This window comes from Oncorhynchus clarkii, chromosome 32, assembly GCF_045791955.1.
Source record: "Oncorhynchus clarkii lewisi isolate Uvic-CL-2024 chromosome 32, UVic_Ocla_1.0, whole genome shotgun sequence".
Classification (NCBI taxonomy): domain Eukaryota; kingdom Metazoa; phylum Chordata; class Actinopteri; order Salmoniformes; family Salmonidae; genus Oncorhynchus; species Oncorhynchus clarkii.
Window position 1 is genome coordinate 28,644,266 of NC_092178.1, and position 24,429 is coordinate 28,668,694.

Consider the following 24,429-nt stretch of genomic DNA (forward strand, 5'->3'; position numbering starts at 1 on the left):
TAGTTTTATTTATTTATTTTTTTACTAATATTTTCATAAAGTTGTGTTTCAGGAAAAAATATTTTCTAATTTGGGTCCCAGGCTGAAAAAGTTTAAGACACTCTATTATCAACGTTATTTGTACAATTATGTTATATATTTTTTCATTATTTTAATTATTTTGTATTAATAAACCTAGGTAAAAAAGTAATGCACGTGTTAAATGAATATTACAGTCATATCCAGGTCCTGATTGGACAGAAAGCTTATCGTTGCATTAAATAGTGTTGACTTGTATATTTTTTGACACACAAAGGTCGAAACGGCGTTCTATTTATCCAGGTCCTGGTTGGTCAACAAGCTTATTTGACGCATCAAATAGTTTGTATCTTTTTTGACACGCAAAGAACCAAACTGCATTCCATAGTTGACAATATGTGAACTCTTATTTATTCTCCAACGTTTATTTAAAACATACACGTTTGCACAATGAGCAGTTCTCTCTCAAAACATTGTTACAGTTGTTGTTTAGCTAGCTAGCCAATCGTAGACATATTTATCGTTACATTGACATGACATCAGTCAAAACACCTCAACAAGACATGGTATCAATAACAAGCTGAAACAAGTCACGTACGATTCCCCACATGGCAGTTTCTGGTCGTTGTTGGTAGAATCACAACAACTTTGGACGCTCTGACGATTGTAATTTACATAAGCTTTCTAGGGCAGACCAGGGCTTTTGGCACCGCTGGGTTGCTACGCAGTAGCGGATCAGCAGACCTTGTGACTTCACACTCAAGACCGGACACCGGGGGCCTGCAAAGACCACCTACATCAGTCAGAATACTTCACTATTGTAGTCATATTTTGTCTCTACAGCAAGAGGGCGCCAAATTATCAGGTTCTGGTTAGTTATTGTTCAACATACAGGCCCGGTCCAAATACTTTGAAAATGCAGTATTATATGTCTGAATTAGGTGAAAGCTAACATTACAAGTTTTCCAAGAACCATTATATACCATTATGTGGAGTGTGGAGCTTGCAATGCCAGGGTCGGTTCCCACTGGAGTCCTCCACACACAAATTGATGTATGCTCTACTGTTGTACGCTTTCAATAAAAGCATCTACAAAATGATAATATAAACTAAGCATGTACTGTTCATCTTTCATGTCATACCATGGCATTCACACATAAAACAAGAGGATGTTCCTTATCGTGGATGTAATGGCATGTTCAATAAAACAGATTCAATGAAACTAGAACACCTTTCAGCGTCATAGTAGAAGTCAGGGAAATGTAAAGGAGTGAGTCAACTCTTAAATGAACATACCGTCTTATTATATGAAATCTAATGACAAACCAAACCAGTTTTAAATCAACCATGACTGTTTAGGGTGTGTCTAGTTATTGGAGGATGGCAATGCCTAAGACAACAATAAATAATCACAAACTTGAAATCACATTTCACATATCCAAATAGTGTTGTGTAAGGGTAAATTGTACACTTCACATCTGATAAATATAAGTTAGGATTTGTTATGATTGGGTCACTGCAAATCGTTGGGATGTGTGCAATATTTTTTTTTATCATTGGTCAAAACACTGACACACTGACTGGGGATGTTGCTCTTCGCAAGATGACACGTTTTCTCTAACTGAATACATTTCTACCTGTACATGTGTTTTGTTTACTGTGGCAAATAGCCATCTTATAAGCAGGAAGGAGTTCTATAGAAATAATCCACTTCACAGAGGTTTAACAGCATGCACCAGGCCAATTTTTATAGTATGATAGTATAAATAAAGGTTGTAAATACACCTGGCTGGCTAAGTTTGAGGAAATATCCTGTATATATCCAATATTTGTATTTCATTCTGACTCTAAATTCTGGTTAGGCTAAAGTTGTAAAAACTATAATGGGCTTTTCACATTGCTGAGACAAACAGAGCCAAGCTCTACTGAGCTGTCATCCACTAGTTGCTGGAAAGGACAATGTTATAAGAAAATATCCAAGCCAGCACAGTATGGTTTGGGTCAGTTCAATAGTGTGAAAGGGTATACGTTAACACAGCAACTTACCTCACCACCTTGATTAAGTGTTAGACAATTCTTATGAATCATCTTAAAGTAACTTAGCAATGAATTGATCAATGAAACACTGGATTTTGCAATGCCTCACCAGCCTGGAAAGCTTTCAATACATATGTTCTGAGTTTGTCATCAACACATTTCACACATTCTACGTCATATGCAGAGGTGTCTCTACATGTCTGGGTGTTATTATGTGTAATTAAGACAGTCAGACAGACGCACACCAGAATAGAAAGGGCGGTTATTTAGGAACATTCCAACTCAAGGTGTCTTTATAAAAAGGCACTCCCTAACGTCAAAATATCTTCACAAGACCCTCCACTTGTATTGTAAAAAAAAACTGCGCACCCTCCGTCCTCATAGAATTAACTCAAAATATTTTTTTAACGATTGTAACTAGCGACCCTGTGTTTATACACATGGATATCAACTTTGCCACTTCAGCATGTTTTTGTGGTACAGTAGATGCCATGCAGGGCTATGGGCCAGAAGGTTGAGGGTTCGCCGACCACCACAGACTCTACAAACTCATACAAATTAACATTTCCCATCCATAGTTACAGTCAAGTTCACTCAAAGAGCACTTACACAATATTATTGCCTTATAGAAAGAGTAAACATACTGATCATCTGGTTTTACAAATTTGCTTTCTAGGATAGAGAAAATATAAAAAAAATATTCTAATGAACACCCTTATTTTGAATGTCTTATTTTACATACCGATACTGGGGTGGGGAGGTCATCCATAATACGGGAGGGTTGTCTAACTTTTGTTTGTGTTTTTGCTTTTGGGAGGGTTGTGTGTTTTTTTTTTTTTTGGAAAAGGAGGGTAGTGCATTTTGCCCCCCCTGGTTTACATTAGCTTTTTTGCAGGTTTTTACTATATAATGTCTTCCATCTTAGACACATTTCCTCATCTGCTTGCATGCCCCTCCCCTATATCAAGGTGTTTTGGTACTTCCCTTAAGCACTACGCTTTTCCTCATGCTAACTTTTACTATACCACAGGTCAGTATAGTCTACCAGTATATCCTGCCCTCCATCCACCATTCATAGTGACAATAGTGGTTGGTGGACCATTTTTTCAGATCTGCAGTAGGATAACTAGCAATCATACCACATATAAAAGCATTTAACGCTGCATCAATTTTCAATATGAATGCATAATAAGAAATATGAATAGCTGATTTATTTATTTTATTTTCCCGTTATTTTACCAGGTAAGTTGACTGAGAACACGTTCTCATTTGCAGCAACGACCTGGGGAATAGTTACAGGGGAGAGGAGGGGGATGAATAAGCCAATTGTAAACTGGGGATTATTAGGTGACCGTGATGGTTTGAGAGCCAGATTGGGAATTTAGCCAGGACACCGGGGTTAACACCCCTACTCTTACGATAAGTGCCATGGGATCTTTAATGACCTCAGAGTCAGGACACAGGCAGCAGAGAAGCCAGGTGCATCATTGCGCATGAAAGAACAGTGAAGACATGAAACACACAGCTCAAAAAGTTCCTTTATTGATCATGTTTAGGGACAATATGCTACCTAGACTAGCCTACAACACCACAATGCAATGAATAATTGCATTATTGTTTTCAAGTGAGTACAAAATTCTACTCTAGGCTGCTTTGAAAATGTCATTTGAATAATGGCGCAAAAGCCCTGTGTTTCATTTAATTTGGATCAGTTGTGGGTCTACTCGACAGTGTAGAAGGTCTAGAAAAATAGAGTAGCAGGCCTATCTGGCTTTTTATTTCTGATACTGAGATGTGGTCTGTTGCTGATCATCATTATGCCAAGTCTTCGTACAATAATGTGGCCACATGCTCCCGGCAGGCCCAGTTATTCAGGAAAGCTTAACATGAGCTCTGCTTAATCTTCAATCCGAGCGGCTATTCCTCGCACACCTCGAACCTAACGTATCAATATAGCCTAAATATTGGTCATTTAACTTTATGTGCCATGAACACAACAAGTCACAGTGTTTTAATCTGATTATTAGGCTACTTCAAGTCTCCTGTAGGCATGTGCATGTTCGTCCAAAATATGATTCCAGCCTCTTCAAAATGGCTTCACATTAACCAGGTTTCCATCCAAATCAAATCTAATTTTATTTGTCACATGCGCCGAATAGTGAAATGCTTACTTACAAGCCCTTAACCAACAATGCAGTTTTAAGAAAAATAAGTGTTAAGTAAAAAATAGATAAAAATAACAAATAGTTAAAGAGCAGCAGTAAAATAACAGTAGCGAGGCTATATAGAGGGGGTACCGGTACAGAGTCAATGTGCGGGGGGGCACAGGTTAGTTGAGGTAATTGAGGTAATAGGTACATGTAGGTAGAGTTAAAGTGACTATGCACAGATAATAACCAGAGTTGCAGCAGTGTAAAACGTGGGGAGGGGGATATAGAGGTCTGATATAGAGGTCCTGGATGGCAGGAAGCTTGACCCTAGTGATGTACTAGGCCGTACACACTACCCTCTGTAGTGATGCAACCAGTCAGGATGCTCGCGATGGTGCAGCTGTAGAACTTTTGAGGATCTGTGGACCCATGGGGGAATAGTCTTTGTCGTGCCCTCTTCATGACTGTCTTGGTGTGTTTGGACAATGATAGTTTATTGGTGATGTGGACACCAAGGAAATTGAAGTGCTCAACCTGCTCCACTACAGCCCCATCTATGAGAATGGGGGTGTGTTCGGTCCTCCTTTTCCTGTAGTCCACAGTCATCTCCTTTGTCTTGAACACTTTGAGGGAGAGGTTGTTATCCTGGCACCACATGACCAGGTGATTGTTGGCCTGTTTTAAGGTCTTACTCACATCAGCTACGGAGAGAGTGATCACACAGTCGTCCGGAACAGCTGATGCTAACATGCATGCTTCAGTGTTGCTTGCCTCGAAGCGAGCATTGAAGTATTTTAGCTCGTCTGTTAGGCTTTTTTTGGGCAGCTCGCGGCTGTGTGAGCTGTGCTTCCCTTTTTATGCGAGTAAAGTACGTTAACAAAATGTCAGGACAGGCCTGATGATAACAGACATTTTGTGTAGGTAAACTTACCAGATGTCGACAAAACAAAATAGGCTGGACAAGGTGGGATATTTTTGTGTCGGTCAAATTAATAATGTGAGAAATGTTGGTGGAAAATGCTTTTCAGGTAGACTTGGATTCATGTGATATGTTGTGTGGTTCTCCCAATACAACTCGGGAGAGCATGTAGTTTATTAGGCTACAAATTAAATAAGTTACGATGAACTTCACAGTATGGTGAAAGTGCACAGTGATGAGCATGATTCTCCTTTCAATAAATATCGAAGGTCTTATTCTGGTGACATGATGACCGATGCTGCCGTTGGGACCTCGAAGCCAGCTCCACTGCATTTTTAAAATTGTCCCCCTCTAATCAGGGACTGATTTAGGGACACCAGGTGTGTGCACTTAATTATCAGGTAGAACAGAAAACCAGCAGGCTCTGGACCTCGTAGAGTAAAAGTTGAATACCCCTGATGTAGGCTATACCCACAATGTATATGCTAGCTGTTAGCTAGAGCACACGTGCCAATACCAGAGTGGGCACATTCGCTACACAGTGCATTCAGTATTCAGTATTCCGACCCCATGACTTGTTTCCACTGTTCGTTAGGTTACAGACTTCTTCTAAAATGTATTTAATCTTTTTTTTTTCCATCTATCTACACACAATACCCCATAATGACAAAGCAAAAACAGGTTTAGAACTTTTTGCTAATTTATAAAAAATAAAAACCTGAAATATCATATTTCCACAAGTATTCAGACCCTTTACTCAGCACTCTGTTAAAGCACCTTTGGCAGCGATTACAGCCTCTTCTTGTGTATTGCACTACAAGCTTGGCACACCTGTATTTGGGGAGTTTCTCCCATTCTTTTCTGAGTGCCCAGCTCCCAGTTGTTTTGAACATGGAAATAGTGACGACGTCAGCATCACTGGCTACTGACCTATTAAAAATGAGTGTGTTCTTCAAACATGTCAGGGAACTGTCTTATGTGGGACACCATACGAAGGGATGACGAATGACAGGTGCCGTATCTGTATTGGTTGGGAATGACAATAGAAGATGAAAGACAATTATAATATTTGCACATTGTTGTATTAGCAGAACACTAAGGGTGGTTTACTCTACATGGAACCGTTACACTTGAAAGTTATCAAAACACTATGTTTGGAATATCTACATAAGTTCAGCAATTTGCACTATTCTCATATTACATTGTAGGCTTCTGGTGGACCCTTGGTTTGAGGCAAACTCTGTCATATCCAGGATGAAGTGGCACTCCACCCCTCCTGCCACCCGACTGCACCTGTACGTACATGAAAACAGAACCTCACCCAGAGACCTGGGAATGTCGGTATGTGGTTAGACAGCCAAATCCTTAGAATATACCATAGAAATAGAATTGAATGCCATGCTATTTCTGGGACAGCTGAAGTTGTACCGAAGAACAAGGAGCATACAAATCTATCTTTTCGTTTCCTCTACACAGAACGTATTTGTATTTTTGCTAGGTAAAGTGTAGGCATACTGTCTTTATAATCACATCAATATTACAGCAGAAAATGTTTTGTCTTTACATGAAATTACAAAACTTCAAGTTGCAAGCTACTTTTGTAGCAAGGTGTTGTAGAACAAGTGTCTCTTGAAACACATTGCAGACACTGGTAAAACATGTGTATACTGGCCTCCCGGGTGGCGCAGTGGTTAAGGGCGCTGTACTGCAGTGCCAGCTGTGCCATCAGAGACTCTGGGTTCGCGCCCAGGCTCTGTCGTAACCGGCCGCGACCGGGAGGTCCATGGGGTTGATGCACAATTGGCCTAGCGTCGTCCGGGTTAGGGAGGAAAATCCTTGTCTCATCGCGCACCAGCGACTCCTGTGGCGGGCCGGGCGCAGTGCGCCCTCCGTGTTTCCTCCGGCACATTTGTGCGGCTGGCTTCCGGGTTGGATGCGCGCTGTGTTAAGAAGCTGTGTATCGGCGGACGCATGACTTTCAACCTTCGTCTCTCCCGAGCCCGTACGGGAGTTGTAGCGATGAGACAAGATAGTAGCTACTACAACAATTGGACACCACGAAATTGGGGAGAAAAAGGGGGTTAAAAAAATAAAATAAAAACCTGTGTATAAATGCATACAGCAGCTGATGTTACTAAAATTGTCACGGCCATTAAAAGAAGTGCAGCGTGGCGAGCGTACATTTTCCTTTTATTAATAATGTCACCAACAAAACAACAAACGAAGACACAACACACTAACAAAAGTCAACTACCCACACTGAAAGGAGGGAAAAAAGGGCTACGTTGTCTCTGATTCCCAATCAGAGACAACGATAGACAGCTGTCCCTGAATGAGAACCATAGCCGGCCAAAACATAGAAATAAAGAAACATAGAAAACAAAACAGAATGCCCACCCCACATCACATCACACCCTGACCTAACCAAATAGAGAAATAAAACATCTCTCTAAGGTCAGGGCGTGACAAAAATGAACAAATGACGGGAAATCACGCATTACATGCCTTCACAGTATGAATATGCCTAGTATGTTGATATTCATTGCTTACTGCATATGTTTTTACTAAACATTACATTCTAAATAATATGGAGTACGATTAGTAAACAGAAGTATGTACTTTTAGTAAGTAGTAGGCAAGACATATATTGGACACGGACCAAGCCTCGGGATTTGATGAATGTGAAATGTCATGTGAATATAAATATCTTCTTTCCTAGCACTGTCTCTAAGTAACTCAATATGAGTTAACTCTGGTCACACCCTAAAAAGTCACACCCTCGAAGATAAACATACTCTCTAAAACTTGTTGTGTTTGCACCTAGCAAGTACAATGGAAATGCACAGACATTACATCCATATAAACAGTCCTTATTAGTCAAGAAGGCTCTGATAGTAACAACTAGACATGTTGAGTCAGGCATCACTCTCAGGGATGTACAGGTTCAAAAGTGATACTCACATTTTGAAAGAGACTCACCCGAATTGCTTAACTAAATAATTTGGGTAACACGTTGTGAATGTTAAAGGTGCCATAACAACCTAATATTTAAAAATAATTCAAAAGATACCAGAATAATTTATTTTTTCATTACAGTATTTAGTAGCAGTATTGTTGCTGACTGGATTAGTCCTGTGCACCACAAGACTGTATTAGACTGCTGAGCTAAAGCCAAGGCGTAAGCTTCTGGCTCAATGGGTGTTAGGCCGTGTATCTGTAAAGCACTTCCTGACCACCGCTGTTGTAAAAAGGGCTTTATAAAATAAATGTGATTGATTTGATTGGAGCTAATACATGTTTTCAGGTATCAGGCAAGGTTACTGAACACATTACAATGCCATCATTTGCTCTGACCTGAGTTCAAATAGTATTGAGCCTGTCTGGAGTAGAGTGCCAGAAAGATGTGGTTTGCTCTTTTGGGACTATTACAATGGTGTTTGTGCCAGGCAAGCTCAATCATCGACTACAGCTCATTATTTATCCAGGTCTGGTTCCAACCCCTTCTGCCATTGTGTCCTTGAGCAAGGCACATAAACCCCTGAACTGCTACCTGAGAACTGCTCTGAGGCTTACCTGATGCTCCCAGACTGTTGCGTGAATAGTATGTCAGAGGGTTGAGTACTGTGACAGGTGGAATACACATTTTCATTGTACTGATAAACAAGGCAACATTAAACATGTCCTCCAACTAATAAATGTAAGTTATTGTGTGTGACCACATTTTATCCAACATATTGACCAGATACTCAAGTGGCCGCTCTAACAATGAAAATAAATGTGTTCAAAATAGAAGGCAGTTAGCCTGGGTACCAGTCCAGGGCTTGACATTCAGGTCATTTCAATTGTGAGTGATTTCCTGTTTCATTTGCATAATACAATTGTGATTTTTACAGTGATTATAAATACAGGGTAATTGTGTGAATTTTACAGAGAGTATAGGCCTAATGTTTATGAATTAAAATGGCCAACGTGCTTCCCGTGGTTACTTTTTTGTATTGTCATGCCAGATACTCAAGGTTGTGACCCGGTCTGTGTACATCTTAGACAATGGTTTTCTGATGTAAAACGGAAACATCAGCAACGTGAAAAAGGCACGTTTTTCTTTCCTTTTAAATCTTTTATTTTCTTTTTACATAAAACACATTGATTGTTCTTATCTCGTTTTTTTGCAGATGAACAAAAAAAACTAGATGCCGAGATGCAGCAGTGTGTATGAAGACTCTCCGGTGTCAGTGTCTGAGGGGTTGGCTGAGAGAGTTTTTACGGTGACTGTGGAGAGGGCCAGAGTGGAGAATAACCCTTATACTGCGTGCATACAGCCATGGAGCTATCGAGAACACTACCTGTGGTACAGCCATTACTGGTAAGACGGAGAGAAAGAAGGGATGAGGGAGGAGATGTGTGTAGGTGGTGAGGAGGCAGAACATGTCGTACTCTTCTGTCCTGAAGAGGTTAGTGTGCGAGGGCGCTAACCTGCTACTCTCCCTCTGAGGAAGAACATCCCGGAAAACACCCCGGAAAACACCCCGGAAAACATCCCGGAAATTACCTTCCTCTCCTATTTGTGTGTTGTGTGTGTGTGTGTGTCCAGTTGTTTTAGTCTACTCATAAAAGTGTGTTTGTCTTTCAAGAAATTCCACAAATGAACTTTTAACAAGGCACACCTACCTCATGAAGCTGGTTGAGAGAATGCCAAGAGTGTGCAAAGCTGTCATCAAGGCAAAGGGCGGATACTTTGAATAATCTCAAGTATAAAGTATATTTAGATTTGTTTAATTAATATGTTTTTGGTTACTATGTTATTCCATGTGTTTTTTCATAGTTTTGTTCTCTTCACTATTATTCTACAATGTAAAACATTGTAAAAAATAAAGAAAAACCCTTGAATGAGTAGGTGTCTCCAAACTTTAGACCGGTACTGAATGTGGATGAACAGTAAATACAGTGCATTTGGAAGGTATTCAGACCCCTCAACTTTTTCTACATTTTGTTACGTTATAGCCTTATTCTAAAATGTATTAAATCGTTTTTTCCCTCATCAATCTAAACACGATACCCCATAATGACAAAGCAAAAATACATATTTAGAAATTTAAGCAAATTTATAAAACCTAAAAAATTGATATCACATTTACATAAGTATTCAGACCCTTCACTCAGTACTTTGTTGAAGCACCTTTGGCAGTGATTCCAGCCTCGAGTCATCTTGGGTATGATACTACAAACTTGGCACACCTGTATTTGGGGAGTTTCTCCCATTGTTCTCTGCAGATCCTCTCAAGTTCTGTTAGGTTGGAAGGGGTGCGTTGCTGCACAGCTATTTTCAGGTCTCTCCAAAGATGTTTGATCGGGTTCAAGTCCGGACTCTGGCTAGGCCACTCAAGGACATTCAGAGACTTGTCCCGAAGCCAGTCCTGCATTGTCTTGGCTGTGTGCTTAGGTGAACTTTTGCCCCAGTCTGAGGTCCTGTTTGCTCTGGAGCAGGTTTTCATCAACGATCTCTCTATAAGTTCCTGTTGAACACATCCTGTTGAATGCGGAACGAGGGAGAGCTTGGTTTGTTGTTTTGAAAGTGTATTGGAAAGTTTCTTAGTAGCTAGCTAACTTTTTAGTTTGGATCCCGCAAAACATTTGACATCAGTTACTGGGACTGCTACTCTCTGTCCAGTGATCCTGCCGATCAAGGCTGGGTCTGAGGAGCTATTTGGCGTGGCAACTAGCCTAGCTGCTTAATAGCTGGCTATCAAGGTAGCTGGGTTCATTGAGGACTTCAATGTAGCCCGCGACGCGGTTAGCCATTGTGGCTGGGACTGCGGATTGTCCCGGGTTTGTGGCTGTCTGAACACAACAAACAGCAGGGATCTAATCTTCCCTGTGACCTGCCATGTCTGGAACTGCGAGTAGGAACAGCGTAGCCTATGTTGCTACCTACCATGACAAAGACAAAAGCCGGCGGGAGTATTGTTGAGGACATTGGTGTCTCTATCACAGGTGAGGGATCTTTTAAACAAAAAAAAAGAGTCCAGGACCTGAAGAACAGTTTGCAGTTCTCCCTGTGTGTGAATCCATTATAAATCTCGAGGGACAATAAAGGCGGAACAAGATGTTTGTGGACGGAATTGCAGAATTCCCACATGAGACCTGGACGAAGTCTGAGGAATGTACATCTTCCTCAACAAGGACTATCCTGAAGCTGTGCGCCAGAAGAGGAAAGACCTTATCCCAGCCATGAAAGCTGTCAGAGCGTGTGGGGACCTTGCTTACATCCACTATGACAGGCTCATTGTCCACCAGAAGAGGAAAGACCATTTCTGAGACTCACTTAGATAATTAATTTGATGATACAGCAGTAGCAATACAAGGAAATAACATCTATATATGAGTCAGAAACTCTTATGGATGAGGTGATGCTGTATATATTCAGAGCCATATCCCTGTAATGCTTAGAGAATATCTTATGTCAAGTGTTATTGAAGTGTTGTGATTGCAGGTTCTCTTGGCACATCTAAAGCCTTTTATTTTGGGGGTGTTGCTATAGGCCACCAAGTGCTAACAGTCAGTATCTAAATAATGTGTGAAATACTTGATAGTGTATGTGATGTAAACAGAGAGGTCTACTTTCTTGGGGACCTGAATATTGACTGGTTTTCATCAAGCTGTCTGCTCAAGAGGAAGCTTCTCACTGTAACCAGTTCCTGTAATCTGGTTCAGGTTATTAATCAACCTATCAGGGTGTTTCCAAACACTATAGGGACAAGATTATCCACATGTATGGATCACATTTTTACTAATACTGTAGAACGTTGTCCTAAAGTTATATCTGTACCCAATGGATGCAGTGATCACAATATAGTGGCTATATCCGGGAAGGCCAAAATTCCAAAAGCTGGGCCTAAAATACTGTATAAGAGATCATAGAAAAGATTTTGCTGTGACTCTTATGTGGATAATGTTACAAATATTTATTAGTCTGATGTGATTAAAAAGGAGCATCCAGACACTGCACTTGATGAATTTATGAAGTTGCTTCTTCCAATTATTGATAAACATGCACCTATTAAGAAACTGACTGTGAGCACTGTTAAGGATCCATGGATTGATGAGGAATTGAAAAAAATCATGGTTGAAAGAGATGGAGCAAAAGGAGTGACTAATAAGTCTGGCTGACTTGCTGCAAATTGAGAAATTATCTAACTAATTATGTGACAAAAAAAAAAGAAGAAACTGTGTTATGAAGTCCAGATCAATGATATAAAGAATGGTGGGAACAAACTTTGGAGTACTTTAAATGGAATTATGGGCAGAAAGACATTCCGCTCCATCTTTCATTTAATCAGATGGCTTATTCATCACAAAACCATTTGATATTACTAATTATTTTAATGATTACTTAATTTGCAAAGTGGACAAACTTAGGCAGAAAATGCTAGCAACGAGCAGTGAGCCATCGTATTAGTGCATAAAAATACAATTAAAATAATGTAAGAAAAACATTAAGTTTGAATTTTGTAAAGTTTGTGTGGTCGATGTGCAAAAATTAATTGTTAACGGCCAATAATGACAAACCTCCTGGCATTGACAAATTGGATGGAAAGCTACTGAGGAGTGGCTATAGAGTCAGCTACCATCCTATCTGTCATATCTTTAATATGAGCCTAGAGGAGTGTGGTGTCAGGAAAACAACCTCTCCCTCAACGTCAACAAAACGAAGGAGATGATCGTGGACTTCAGGAAATAGCAGAGGGAGGAACCCCCTATCCACATTGAGGGGTCAGCATTGGAGAAGGTGGAACGTTTTAAGTTCCTCGGCATAAACATCAAGGACAAACTGAAATGGTCCACCCACAGAGACAGTGTGGTGAAGAAGGCGCAACAGCGCCTTTTCAACTTCAGGAGGCTGAAGAAATTTGGCTTGTCACCTAAAACCCTCAAACTTTTACAGACACACAATTGAGAGCATCCAGTCGGGCTGTATCACCGCCTGGTAGGCAACTGCACGGTGCGGCCTGCACAACGCACCACCAGGGGCAAACTACCTCTCTCCAGGACACCTACAGCACCTGATGTCACAGGAAGGCCATAATTAAGGACAACAACCACCCGAGCCACTGCCTGTTCACCCCACTACCATCCAGAAGGTGAGGTCAGTACAGGTGCATCCAAGCTGGGACCGAGAGACAGAAGCTACTTTTCAATCTCAAGACCATCAGACTGTTAAACAGCCATCACTAACACAGAGTGGCTGCTGCTTACATACAGACTTGAAATCATTGGCCACTTTAATAAATGGATCACTAGTCACTTTAATAATGTTTACATATCTTGCATTTCTCATCCCAGATCTATATACTGTATTTTATACCATCTATTGCATCTTGCCTATTCCACTCGGTCATTGCTCATCCATATATTTATATGTGTATATTCTCATTCAATCCCTTTACTTAGATTTGTGTCTATTAGGCAGTTGTTGTGGAATTGTTAGATTACTTGTTTGATATTGCTGTACTGCCGGAACTAGAAGCACAAGCATTTCGCTAAACTCGCAATAACATCTGCTAACCATGTGTATGTGACCAAAAACATTTGATTTGATTTTTTTTCTGTTAGAGTTCAGTGCAGCCTTTTTGATATTGTAACCTGTTGTTGAAAAAACGTATGTGTTATGGCTTTTCAACCCTTGCCATATCATGGATTCAGAGCCATCTATCTAATTGAACTCAACTGGTTTTCTTTAATGTAAGCTTCTCTAATGTCAAACATGTGACGTGTGGTGTACCGCAGGGCAGCTTTCTAGAACCTCTACTCTTTTCTATTTTTACCAATGACCTGCCACTTGCATTAAACAAAGCATGTGTGTCCATGTATGCTGATGATTCAACCATATACGCATCAGAAACCACAGCTAATGAAGTCACTGAAACCCGTAGCAAAGAGTTGCAGTCTGTTTTGGAATGGATGGCCAGTAATAAACTGGTGCTGAACATCTAAAAATAAGAGCATTGTATTTGGTACAAATCATTCCTTAAGTTCTAGACTTCAGCTGAATCTGGTAATGAATGGGGTGGCTGTTGAACAAGTTGAGGTGACTAAATTACTTGGTGTTACCTTTAGATTGTAAACTGTCATAGTCAAAACATATACAGTGCCTTGCGAAAGTATTCGGCCCCCTTGAACTTTGCGACCTTTTGCCACATTTCAGGCTTCAAACATAAAGATATAAAACTGTATTTTTTTGTGAAGAATCAACAACAAGTGGGACACAATCATGAAGTGGAACGACATTTATTGGATATTTCAAACTTTTTTAACAAATCAAAAACTGAAAAATTGGGCGTGCAAAATTATTCAGCCCCTTTACTTTCAGTGCAGCAAACTCTCTCCAGAAGTTCAGTGAGGATCTCTGAATGATCCAATGTTGACCTAAATGACTAATGATGATAAATACAATCCACCTGTGTGTAATCAAGTCTCCGTATAAATGCACCTGCACTGTGATAGTCTCAGAGGTCCGTTAAAAGCGCAGAGAGCATCATGAAGAACAAGGAACACACCAGGCAGGTCCGAGATACTGTTGTGAAGAAGTTTAAAGCCGGATTTGGATACAAAAATATTTCCCAAGCTTTAAACATCCCAAGGAGCACTCTGCAAGGGATAATATTGAAATGGAAGGAGTATCAGACCACTGCAAATCTACCAAGACCTGGCCGTCCCTCTAAACTTTCAACTCATACAAGGAGAAGACTGATCAGAGATGCAGCCAAGAGGCCCATGATCACTCTGGATGAACTGCAGAGATCTACAGCTGAGGTGGGAGACTCTGTCCATAGGACAACAATCAGTCGTATATTGCACAAATCTGGCCTTTATGGAAGAGTGGCAAGAAGAAAGCCATTTCTTAAAGATATCCATAAAAAGTGTTTTTTTTGTGTTTGCCACAAGCCACCTGGGAGACACACCAAACATGTGGAAGAAGGTGCTCTGGTCAGATGAAACCAAAATTGAACTTTTTGGCAACAATGCAAAACGTTATGTTTGGCGTAAAAGCAACACAGCTCATCACCCTGAACACACCATCACCACTGTCAAACATGGTGGTGGCAGCATCATGGTTTGGGCCTGCTTTTCTTCAGCAGGGACAGGGAAGATGGTTAAAATTGATGGGAAGATGGATGGAGCCAAATACAGGACCATTCTGGAAGAAAACCTGATGGAGTCTGCAAAAGACCTGAGACTGGGACAGAGATTTGTCTTCCAACAAGACAATGATCCAAAACATAAAGCAAAATCTACAATGGAATGGTTCAAAAATAAACATATCCAGGTGTTAGAATGGCCAAGTCAAAGTCCAGACCTGAATCCAATCGATAATCTGTAGAAAGAACTGAAAACTGCTGGTCACAAATGCTCTCCATCCAACCTCACTGAGCTCGAGCTGTTTTGCAAGGAGGAATGGGAAAAAATGTCAGTCTCTCGAAGTGCAAAACTGATAGAGACATACCCCAAGCGACTTACAGCTGTAATCGCAGCAAAAGGTGGCGCTACAAAGTATTAACTTAAGGGGGCTGAATAATTTTGCACGCCCAATTTTTCAGTTTTTGATTTGTTAAAAAAGTTTGAAATATCCAATAAATGTCGTTCCACTTCATGATTGTGTCCCACTTGTTGTTGATTCTTCACAAAAAAATACAGTTTTATATCTTTATGTTTGAAGCCTGAAATGTGGCAAAAGGTCGCAAAGTTCAAGGGAGCCGAATACTTTCGCAAGGCACTGTAGATTCGGCGGCAGGGTAGAGTGGTTAGTGGTTAGAGCGTTGGACTAGTAACCGGAAGGTTGCAAGTTCAAACCCCCGAGCTGACAAGGTACAAATCTGTCGTTCTGCCCCTGAACAGTCAGTTAACCCACTGTTCCTAGGCCGTCATTGAAAATAATAATTTGTTCTTAACTGACTTGCCTAGTTAAATAAAGGTAAAATAAAAAAAAGATTCAATGGTTGTAAATATGGTGAGATCTGTCCATAATAAAGAGATGCTCTGCATTTTTGACACCACACTCCAAAAAGCAAGTTCTGCAGGCTCTAGTTTTGTCTTATCTTGATTATTGTCGTGTGGTCGAGTCCTGCAAGGAAAGACCTAATTAAGCTGCAGCTGGCCCAGAACAGAGCGACACGTCTTGCTCTTCATTGTAATCAGAAAGCCTGATATAAATACTATGCATGCCAGTCTCTCTTGGCTAAGAGTTAAGGAGAGACAGACTACATCACTTCTTTTTATATTAAATATTAATCCCAAATTGTTTGCATAGTCAACTTGCACACAGCTCTGACACACACACTTACCCCACCAGACATACCACCATTGGTCTTTTCACAGTCCCCAAATACAGAACAAATTCAAGAAAGTTTACAGTATTATAAAGAGCCATTATTGCATGGAACTTCATTCCATCTCATATTGCTCAAGTGAACAGCAAATCTGGTTTTAAAAAACAGATAAAGCAACACCCACGGCACAACGCCTCTCCCCTTTATGACCTCGATAGTTAGTGTGTATGTATTGGTATTGTTATGTAGGCTATGTAGTGTGCCTTTTTACATTATAAAAACATTTATGCAGTTCTGTCCTTCACCTGTTCTTGTTCATTAATGTTCTATATTATGTCATGTTTTGTGTGGACCCCAGGAAGAGTAGCTGCTGCTTTTGCAACCGCTAAAGGGGATCCTAATGAAATACCAAAATACTTTGCTCTGTTCATCGTTCCCTCGATCCTGACTAGTCTCTCAGTTCCTGCCGCTGAAAAACATCCCCACAGTATGATGCTGCCACCACCATGCTTCACTGTAGGGATGGTGCCAGGTTTCCTTGAGACGTGACACTCGGCATTCAGGCCAAATAGTTAAATCTTGGTTTCATCAGACCAGATAACGTTGTTTCCCATGGTCTGAGAGTCCTTTAGGTGTCTTTTAGCAAACTCCAAGCGGGCTGTCATGTGCCTTTTTCTGAGGAGTGGCTTCCGTCTGGCCACTCTACCATAAAGGCCTGAATGGTGGAGTGCTGCAGAGATGGTTGTCCTTCTGGAAGGTTCTCCCATCTCCACAGAGGAACTCTAGAGCTCTGTCAGAGTGACCATCGGGTTCTTGGTCACCTCCCTGATCAAGGCCCTTCTGCCCCAATTGCTCAGTTTGGCTGGGTGGCCAGCTGTAGGAAAAGTCTTAGTAGTTCCAAACTTCTTCCATTTAAGAAAGATGGAGGACACTGTGTTCTTGGGGACCTTCAATGCTGCAGAAATGTTTTGGTACCCTTCCTCAGATCTGTGCCTTGACTATATCATGTCATGGAGCTCTACAAACAATTCCATTGAACTCATGGCTTGGTTTTTGCTTTGACATGCACTGTCAACTGTGGGACCTTATAGACAGGTGTGTGCCTTTCCAAATCATGTCCAATCAATTGAATTCATCACAGGTGGACTCCAATTAAGTTGTAGAAACATCTCAAGGATGATCCATTTCGAGTCTCACAACAAAGGGTCTGAATACTGAAAAAACTGTTTTCGCCTTGTCATTATGGGGTATTGTGTGTAGATTGATGAGGATGTTTTTTATTTAATCAATTTTAGAATAAAGTTTTAACGTAACAAAATGTGGAAAAAGTCAAGGGGTCTGACTACTTTCCTATAATGCACTGTATACATTTTGAACAAAATGATAAATGCAACAGGTAAAGTGTTGGTACCATGTTTAAAATGAATAATCTGAAATTAAAGATCCCATAAATGTTCTATACACATAAAAGCTTATTTCACTCAAATCTTGTGCACAAATTTGTTTACTTACCAGTTATTGAGCATTTCTCCTTTGCCAAGATAATCCATCCACCTGACAGGTGTGGCATATCAAGAAGTTGATTAAACAGCATGATCATTATCACAGGTGCACCTTGTGCTGGGGAAAATTAAAGGTCACTCTAAAATATGCAGTGTTGTCACACAACACAATGCCACAGATGTCTCAAGTTTTGAGGGAGCGTGCAATTGACATGCTGACTGCAGGAACATTCACCAGAAGTGTTTCCAGAGAATTTAATGTTCATTTCTCCACCCTAAGCCACCTCCAACCTCCTTTTAGAGTTTGCATACTCACCAGACGTGTCACCCATCGAGCTTGTTTGGGATGCTTTGGATCGTCGTGTACGACAGCGTGTACTGGCAGTTCCCGTCAGTATCCAGCTACTTTGCACTGCCATTGAATAAATGTGAGACAACATTCCACAGGCCACAAGCAACAGCCTGATCAACTCTAAAGGAGATATATTGTGCTGCATGAGGCAAATGGTGGTCACATCAAATACTGACTGGTTTTCTGATCCACACCGCTACCTTTTTTTAAGGTATCTGTGGCCAACAGATTCATATCTGTATTCACAGTCATGTGAAATCCATAGAATAGGGCCTAATGATTTTATTTCAATGAACTGATTTCCTTATATGAACTGTGTAACTCAGTAAAATATTTGAAATTGTTGCATGTTGCATTTATATTTTTGTACAGTGTATATTATTCTTATTAACACCATTAAGTTCAACTCACTATAAAACTAGAAATCTGGAAATCCCAGATGATTTCCTCCGTTGTTGGGTTCACCATGTGGGGTCATTGGGATCCTCAATCATAGTTAGCAGCTGATTACAAAGTACATTGACATCTCTTTTGTTAGAGATTCATAAACTGAATCTACCTTTAAAAGAAACAGCTATGTTATGTTAATTAAAATATATTGGAATTAGCAGGTATGTGAGTGTAGGACTGTTAAATAAAAAAAGTCTGAGTGATCACTTTAGGCCACTGACTAAATCAAATGAATGGCTCAAAAGTTAAGTAAATTAAGTGTAATTAAGCAAGTTTTGGGCTATAGAAAATCTTGAAAAATGTTTGTCACCTGACCAGTTTTCAATACAAGAAGGTCAGTAACTGGGGAACTAACAATTGTAATTATACTCTCAAAGAGATTCACCTACCCATCTTTTGTCCCTCCCTTTTTCACATTATCGTTTGACCCTCCCACAAGTTTTCTTCAGAACACCTAACCAGTTTTCTTTCACCTGACCGGATTTCAATACCTCGCCAGTATCTTGGAAAAAAATAAATATATTATCCATATACTGTATATTATTATATGACATAGCAGTGACCCCACCACTTTAGTTAACAGCTGGAAAATGAGGCTGGAGAAATGTAACCACTCTCAAATTCATGGATGCAAGGAATGACCATCAATGAGGTAAAAATGATGAGGACCAAGGCAGTCTTCAAAATATTGAAATACCTTTATTGTAGTGTAGTTTCATGTTCAATAGAACAAATAAAAAAATACTTGAACCCCTTTCATCATTATAGCATTTGTCAGGCAGAGATACAAGTATTTAAATAAACATGCAATATTCTGATATGTAATATTATAACAAACCAAACCAGTGTTCAATCAAACATGATTATAAAGGCTTTGGCAAGTCACAGAATTAGTCATCTGTGGACAGCAACACCTAAGACAACAGTAAATTATCAGAAACATGAAATCACAGTTCACATATCCAAAGTAGTGCTAAGAGTAAGTGTAAGAGTAGGTTGTACAATTCACATCTGATAAATATAAATTGTTGCGGATTGTTACAATTGAGGTCCCTTCAATATGTTTGGTTCAGAGTTCAACATAGGGTAGCGGTCTTAAAATTGTCTCTCAATAGCCATTTTGTAGGGCTCACATCCTTAGGTTATCCCCTGTCCTGGGGAAATGTAACCACTCAAATTCATAGACTGTTATGGATGCAATAATTAATATTTACCAATCCTGGATTGTCCATTTAAAGACAGCCCAATCACTTTTTTAATAAAAAATGTTTTTATTCAGCCATGTGATAAAGATTTATATTAATTTCTCAAAATATATTATTTATGAAGTCCAAAAAATAAAGGGTAGTTTGCACACAAAAATAATAGACAGAATGTCAGAATTATTATAAAAAAAATATATACATTTTCTGCAGGCATATTTTGGTGTCAACCTTCAGTTTAATTAATCAATGTTAAATAATTTTACCGTCTGAAAAAAAGTGTCATACAAATATATTATTCTTATTAATACAATTAATGAAGTCCAACTGAAATCTGGAAATCCAAGATGATTTTCTTCATTGTTCACCATGTGGGGTCACTGTGACCCTCGGTCATAGTCAGCAGTTGATTACAAAATACCTTGACATCTCTTTTGTTAGAGATTCATAAACTGAATCTACTGTTAGAAGAAACAGCTAGGTTATGTTAATAATAAATATACACGAAATAGCAGGTGTGTGAGGTAGGACTGTTAAATAGAAAAATACTGAATTATAACCTTAGGCCACTGACTAAATAAAAGTCTGTTTTTGACTATAGAAAACGTAGAAAAATTTTAATTGTGCCTGACCAGTTTTCAATACAATAAGGTCAGTAATTGGGGAAAACAACATTTTTATTATGCTCGCAAACCGATTCACCTGCCCATATTTCGTTCCTCCCTTTTTTCATATTATCTTTTGTCCCTCCCAAACGTTTTTGTCAGAACACCTAACCAGTTTTCTTTCACCTGACCAGTTTTCAATACCACGTCAGTATCTTGGGAAAAAACAAAACCAGTATTATCCACAAGACCTTTCACATGCATTCACCCGCCCATCCATTGTCCCTCCCTTTTTTCATAATCTTTATCTTATATTTTGTGCCTCCCAAAATATTTACGTCACTTGAAAGGTGAAGAATTTGTGGCATCAAAACAGCCCTAGAGAAATATAAATAGAAACTAGAAATACATTGGCATGACAGTATACAAATGAACAGTTCAATTGTAAGATTGAAATGGCAAACACAACTACAAGGATAATAACATTTTAGAGTGGATAGAAGCTAGATATTGTGATTATTTATTGTCATTGACCAATTCCTTCCTCAATTGATTTTTGGAGAAATTACAGAAATAAGGAGACTGGCAGTAAAGTGTTTTCTGTAGGTAAGTAATGACTTTTACTGTATAATGTAATCTATACTTGGAAAAGCTTTGATTTTTTAACATATTTTGTTTGCACACAGTAAAAAATGTAGTAGAAAATATAAGACAAGGTAGGTACACATGTCACATGAGGAAGAGAAACCCTAAATGGGCTTATAAGAAAGGATACAAGTCCTAAATGGATAATGTAAATAAAAAACATTGAAACTATGAAGACTATGGTTATTATGTATGTGTTGTATATGAAAACCCATCCACTTTGATGAACTACAACTATTACTGTCACAGAATATATATAGGATTCAGAATTTCTGGCAGACCGCTTGGAAACTTGAAATTACTTTTCCTCTTTTATGAAGTAACGGTTACATGATTTAAGTGATATGCATTCATCAGTATAATGGATGGATGTGGATTCCTTTCAAAAATAATGAACTAAGCTTACATATGTGTGAGAGGATATTAAGCATAATTATTTATCCTCCTGTCTTCTTTATACGAATACAATAACATGTAGCCAAGTCCTGTGTTGTCATAATGAATGACACAAACATGTCTCCCATCTAAATCTACCACCTTTCCTTTTGAAGAATACAGACATTGGATTTATGAGCTTTATGATAGCCAAGTTTAAATACAAATGTTTTTTAAGTAGTAAAAGGCTGATTTCTCTTGACAAAATGCAACCCTAATGTAGATTTTACTGTATTATTTGATGTATTATGTGTTATATTTGGAAAAACACTGCATGAACTGCACCTATTACTGTCACAGAATATGTATAGGTTTCAGAGTGTATTGCTGGGTGCTGGTAGACTGTTTGAAAACTAGAAATGACTTTTCTTCTTTTATGAAGTAACATGATTGACGTGCTACAGTAAAAGGTAGATTTCTCATAGAAAAAATACAACACAAATTTAGAATTCTTATAAAATTTCACTAGGATGTATAAATTCATTTTTACGGCAGCATACAAAAAAGTACAGAAAACTTTTTGAGATCTTTATTCCTCTTGATCTGGCAAACCTAAATGAGTTAAAGTGCACACGTTTCCTTACCAAGTTACACATTAAGTTTAACTTGAATGGAGTCCACCATTGCACATTAATAGTGGTTCATATGAACAGTCAATAAAATTGATATTTTTCTTTCTGTTCAGAAAACAACTGCATCAACTGGGTTCAAAATGAAGGCACAGAAAGTGACTGCTACTTTCACCATGGGTATGTAGTACACTGAATTTCATTCTGTAGTCATGTTTCCAACTGTTTTACTAAATGCTAACTTCATGTCAAATAGTGTATTAATCCAAAATATAAATATAAATGATCAAAAAGGCAGGATGGTGACATAAAATGTAATTATACTAATGAGCAATGATGTCATTTTCTTTGCATATGATGTTACAATGCATATAATTTTTTGCGAAATATGTTTATATTTTGACATTTAGTTTGGGAAATTTTAAATGTTTCCTAATCTACTGTCAAATGTCACACCTCGATTAAATACATACATATTTAAAGGGAAAATTACTCAAGTGTAAGAGGTAAACATAATTAAACATAATTACACGGCTATATATTTCTTCAATTATATTAACACGCTACTTACTGTAATGAAAAATGTGATATCTTGTAAACAAACAAAAAATACAACTCAAGTGTGTTAATCTCAGTAAGGTATTATACAGTGCCTTCAGAAAGTATTCACACCCTTTCACTTTTTACACGTTGTTGAATTCCAGCCTGAATTTAGAATGGATTCAATTTAGATTTTTATGTCACTGGCCGACAGTCAATACCCGATAATGTCAAAGTGGAGTTATGTTTTTCAATTTTTTTAAACAAATTAATAAAAAATGAAAAGCTGAATTGTCTTGAGTTCATAAGTATTCAACTCCTTTCGCTATGGCAAGCCTAAATATGTTCAGGAGTAAAAATGAAATTTACAAGTCACATAATAAGTTGCAAGGACTCACTCTGTGTGCAATAATAGTGTTTAACATGATTTTTGAGTGACTAACTCATCTCTGTACCCCACACATACAATTATCTGTAAGTTATCGAGCAGTGCATTTCAAACACAGATTCAACCACAAAGACCAGGAAGGTTTTCCAATGCCTCACAAAAAAAAGCAGACATTGAATATCCCTTTGAGCATGGTGAAGTTATTAATTCAACTTTAGAAGGTGTATCAATACACCCAGTCACTACAAAGACACAGGCATCCTTCCTAATTAAGTTACCGGAGAGGAAGGAAAACTCTCAAGGATTTCACCATCAAGCCAATGGTAACTTTGAAACAGTTTAATGGCTGTGATAGGAGAAAACTGAGGATGGATCAACAAAATTGTAGTTAATCCACAATACTAACCTAATTGACAGAGTGAAAAGACAGAAACCTATACAGAATATGCAATTCACTTTTTGTCCTGAATATGTTTGGAGCAAATCCAATACAACGCATTACTGAGTACCACTCCATATTTTCAAGCATAGTGGTAGATGCATCATGTTATGGGTATGCTTATAATCATTAAGGACTGGGGAGATTTTAAGGATAAAAAAGAAATGGAATGGAGCTAAGCACAGGCGAAATCCTAGAGGAGGATCCTAGAGAGGTCTGCTTTCCATGAGACACTGCGAGATGAATTCTCACCTTTCAGCAGGACAATAACCTAAAAAGGAAGGCCACATCTACACTGGAGTTCATAATCAAGAAGACAGTGTGAATGTTCCAGTTTTGACTTGAATCTACTTGAAAATCTATGTAAATGGTTGTCTAGCAATGATCAACAACCAATTTGACAAAGCTTGAAGAATTTTGAAAAGAATAATGAGCAAATGTTGCACAATCCAGGTGTGGAAAGCACTTAGACTGACAAAAGGTGTTTCTACAAAGTATTGATTCTGTATTTTATTTTCAATACATTTGCAAAAATGTTCTTTACATGTTTTCACTTTGTCATTATGGCTTATTGTGTGTAGATGGGTAATATATATATATATATTTTTAATACATTTTGAATTCAGGCTGTAAAACAACAAAATATGGAATAAGTCAAGGGGTATGAACACTTTCTTAAGGCATTGTAGGTAAACATTTACTCTTTATTTTTTACATTTTTACATCATTATTTATTCTCTGAAAGAAATAAGGAGTGTGGCTACAAATTACATGTATTTATTTTATATGAAAATAAGCAGAATATTTCAAAACTGCACCATCCAGATGAAGAGTAATCTTGGAAATATTTATAT

The 24,429-nt window shown here is 38.7% G+C and overlaps 1 protein-coding gene across 1 annotated transcript in view; it reads left to right on the forward strand.

Annotated features, from left to right (window-relative positions):
• The window catches only part of LOC139391927 (serine-rich adhesin for platelets-like), a 45,362-nt gene that overhangs the window by 5,284 nt on the left and 15,649 nt on the right, over positions 1–24,429 (forward strand). Inside the window, exons 3-4 of the mRNA XM_071139536.1 lie at positions 9,297–9,487; positions 22,325–22,388. Coding sequence (XP_070995637.1) covers positions 9,446–9,487; positions 22,325–22,388 — 106 coding nt within the window. The 5' untranslated portion in view covers positions 9,297–9,445. The remainder of the gene's footprint in view (positions 1–9,296; positions 9,488–22,324; positions 22,389–24,429) is intronic.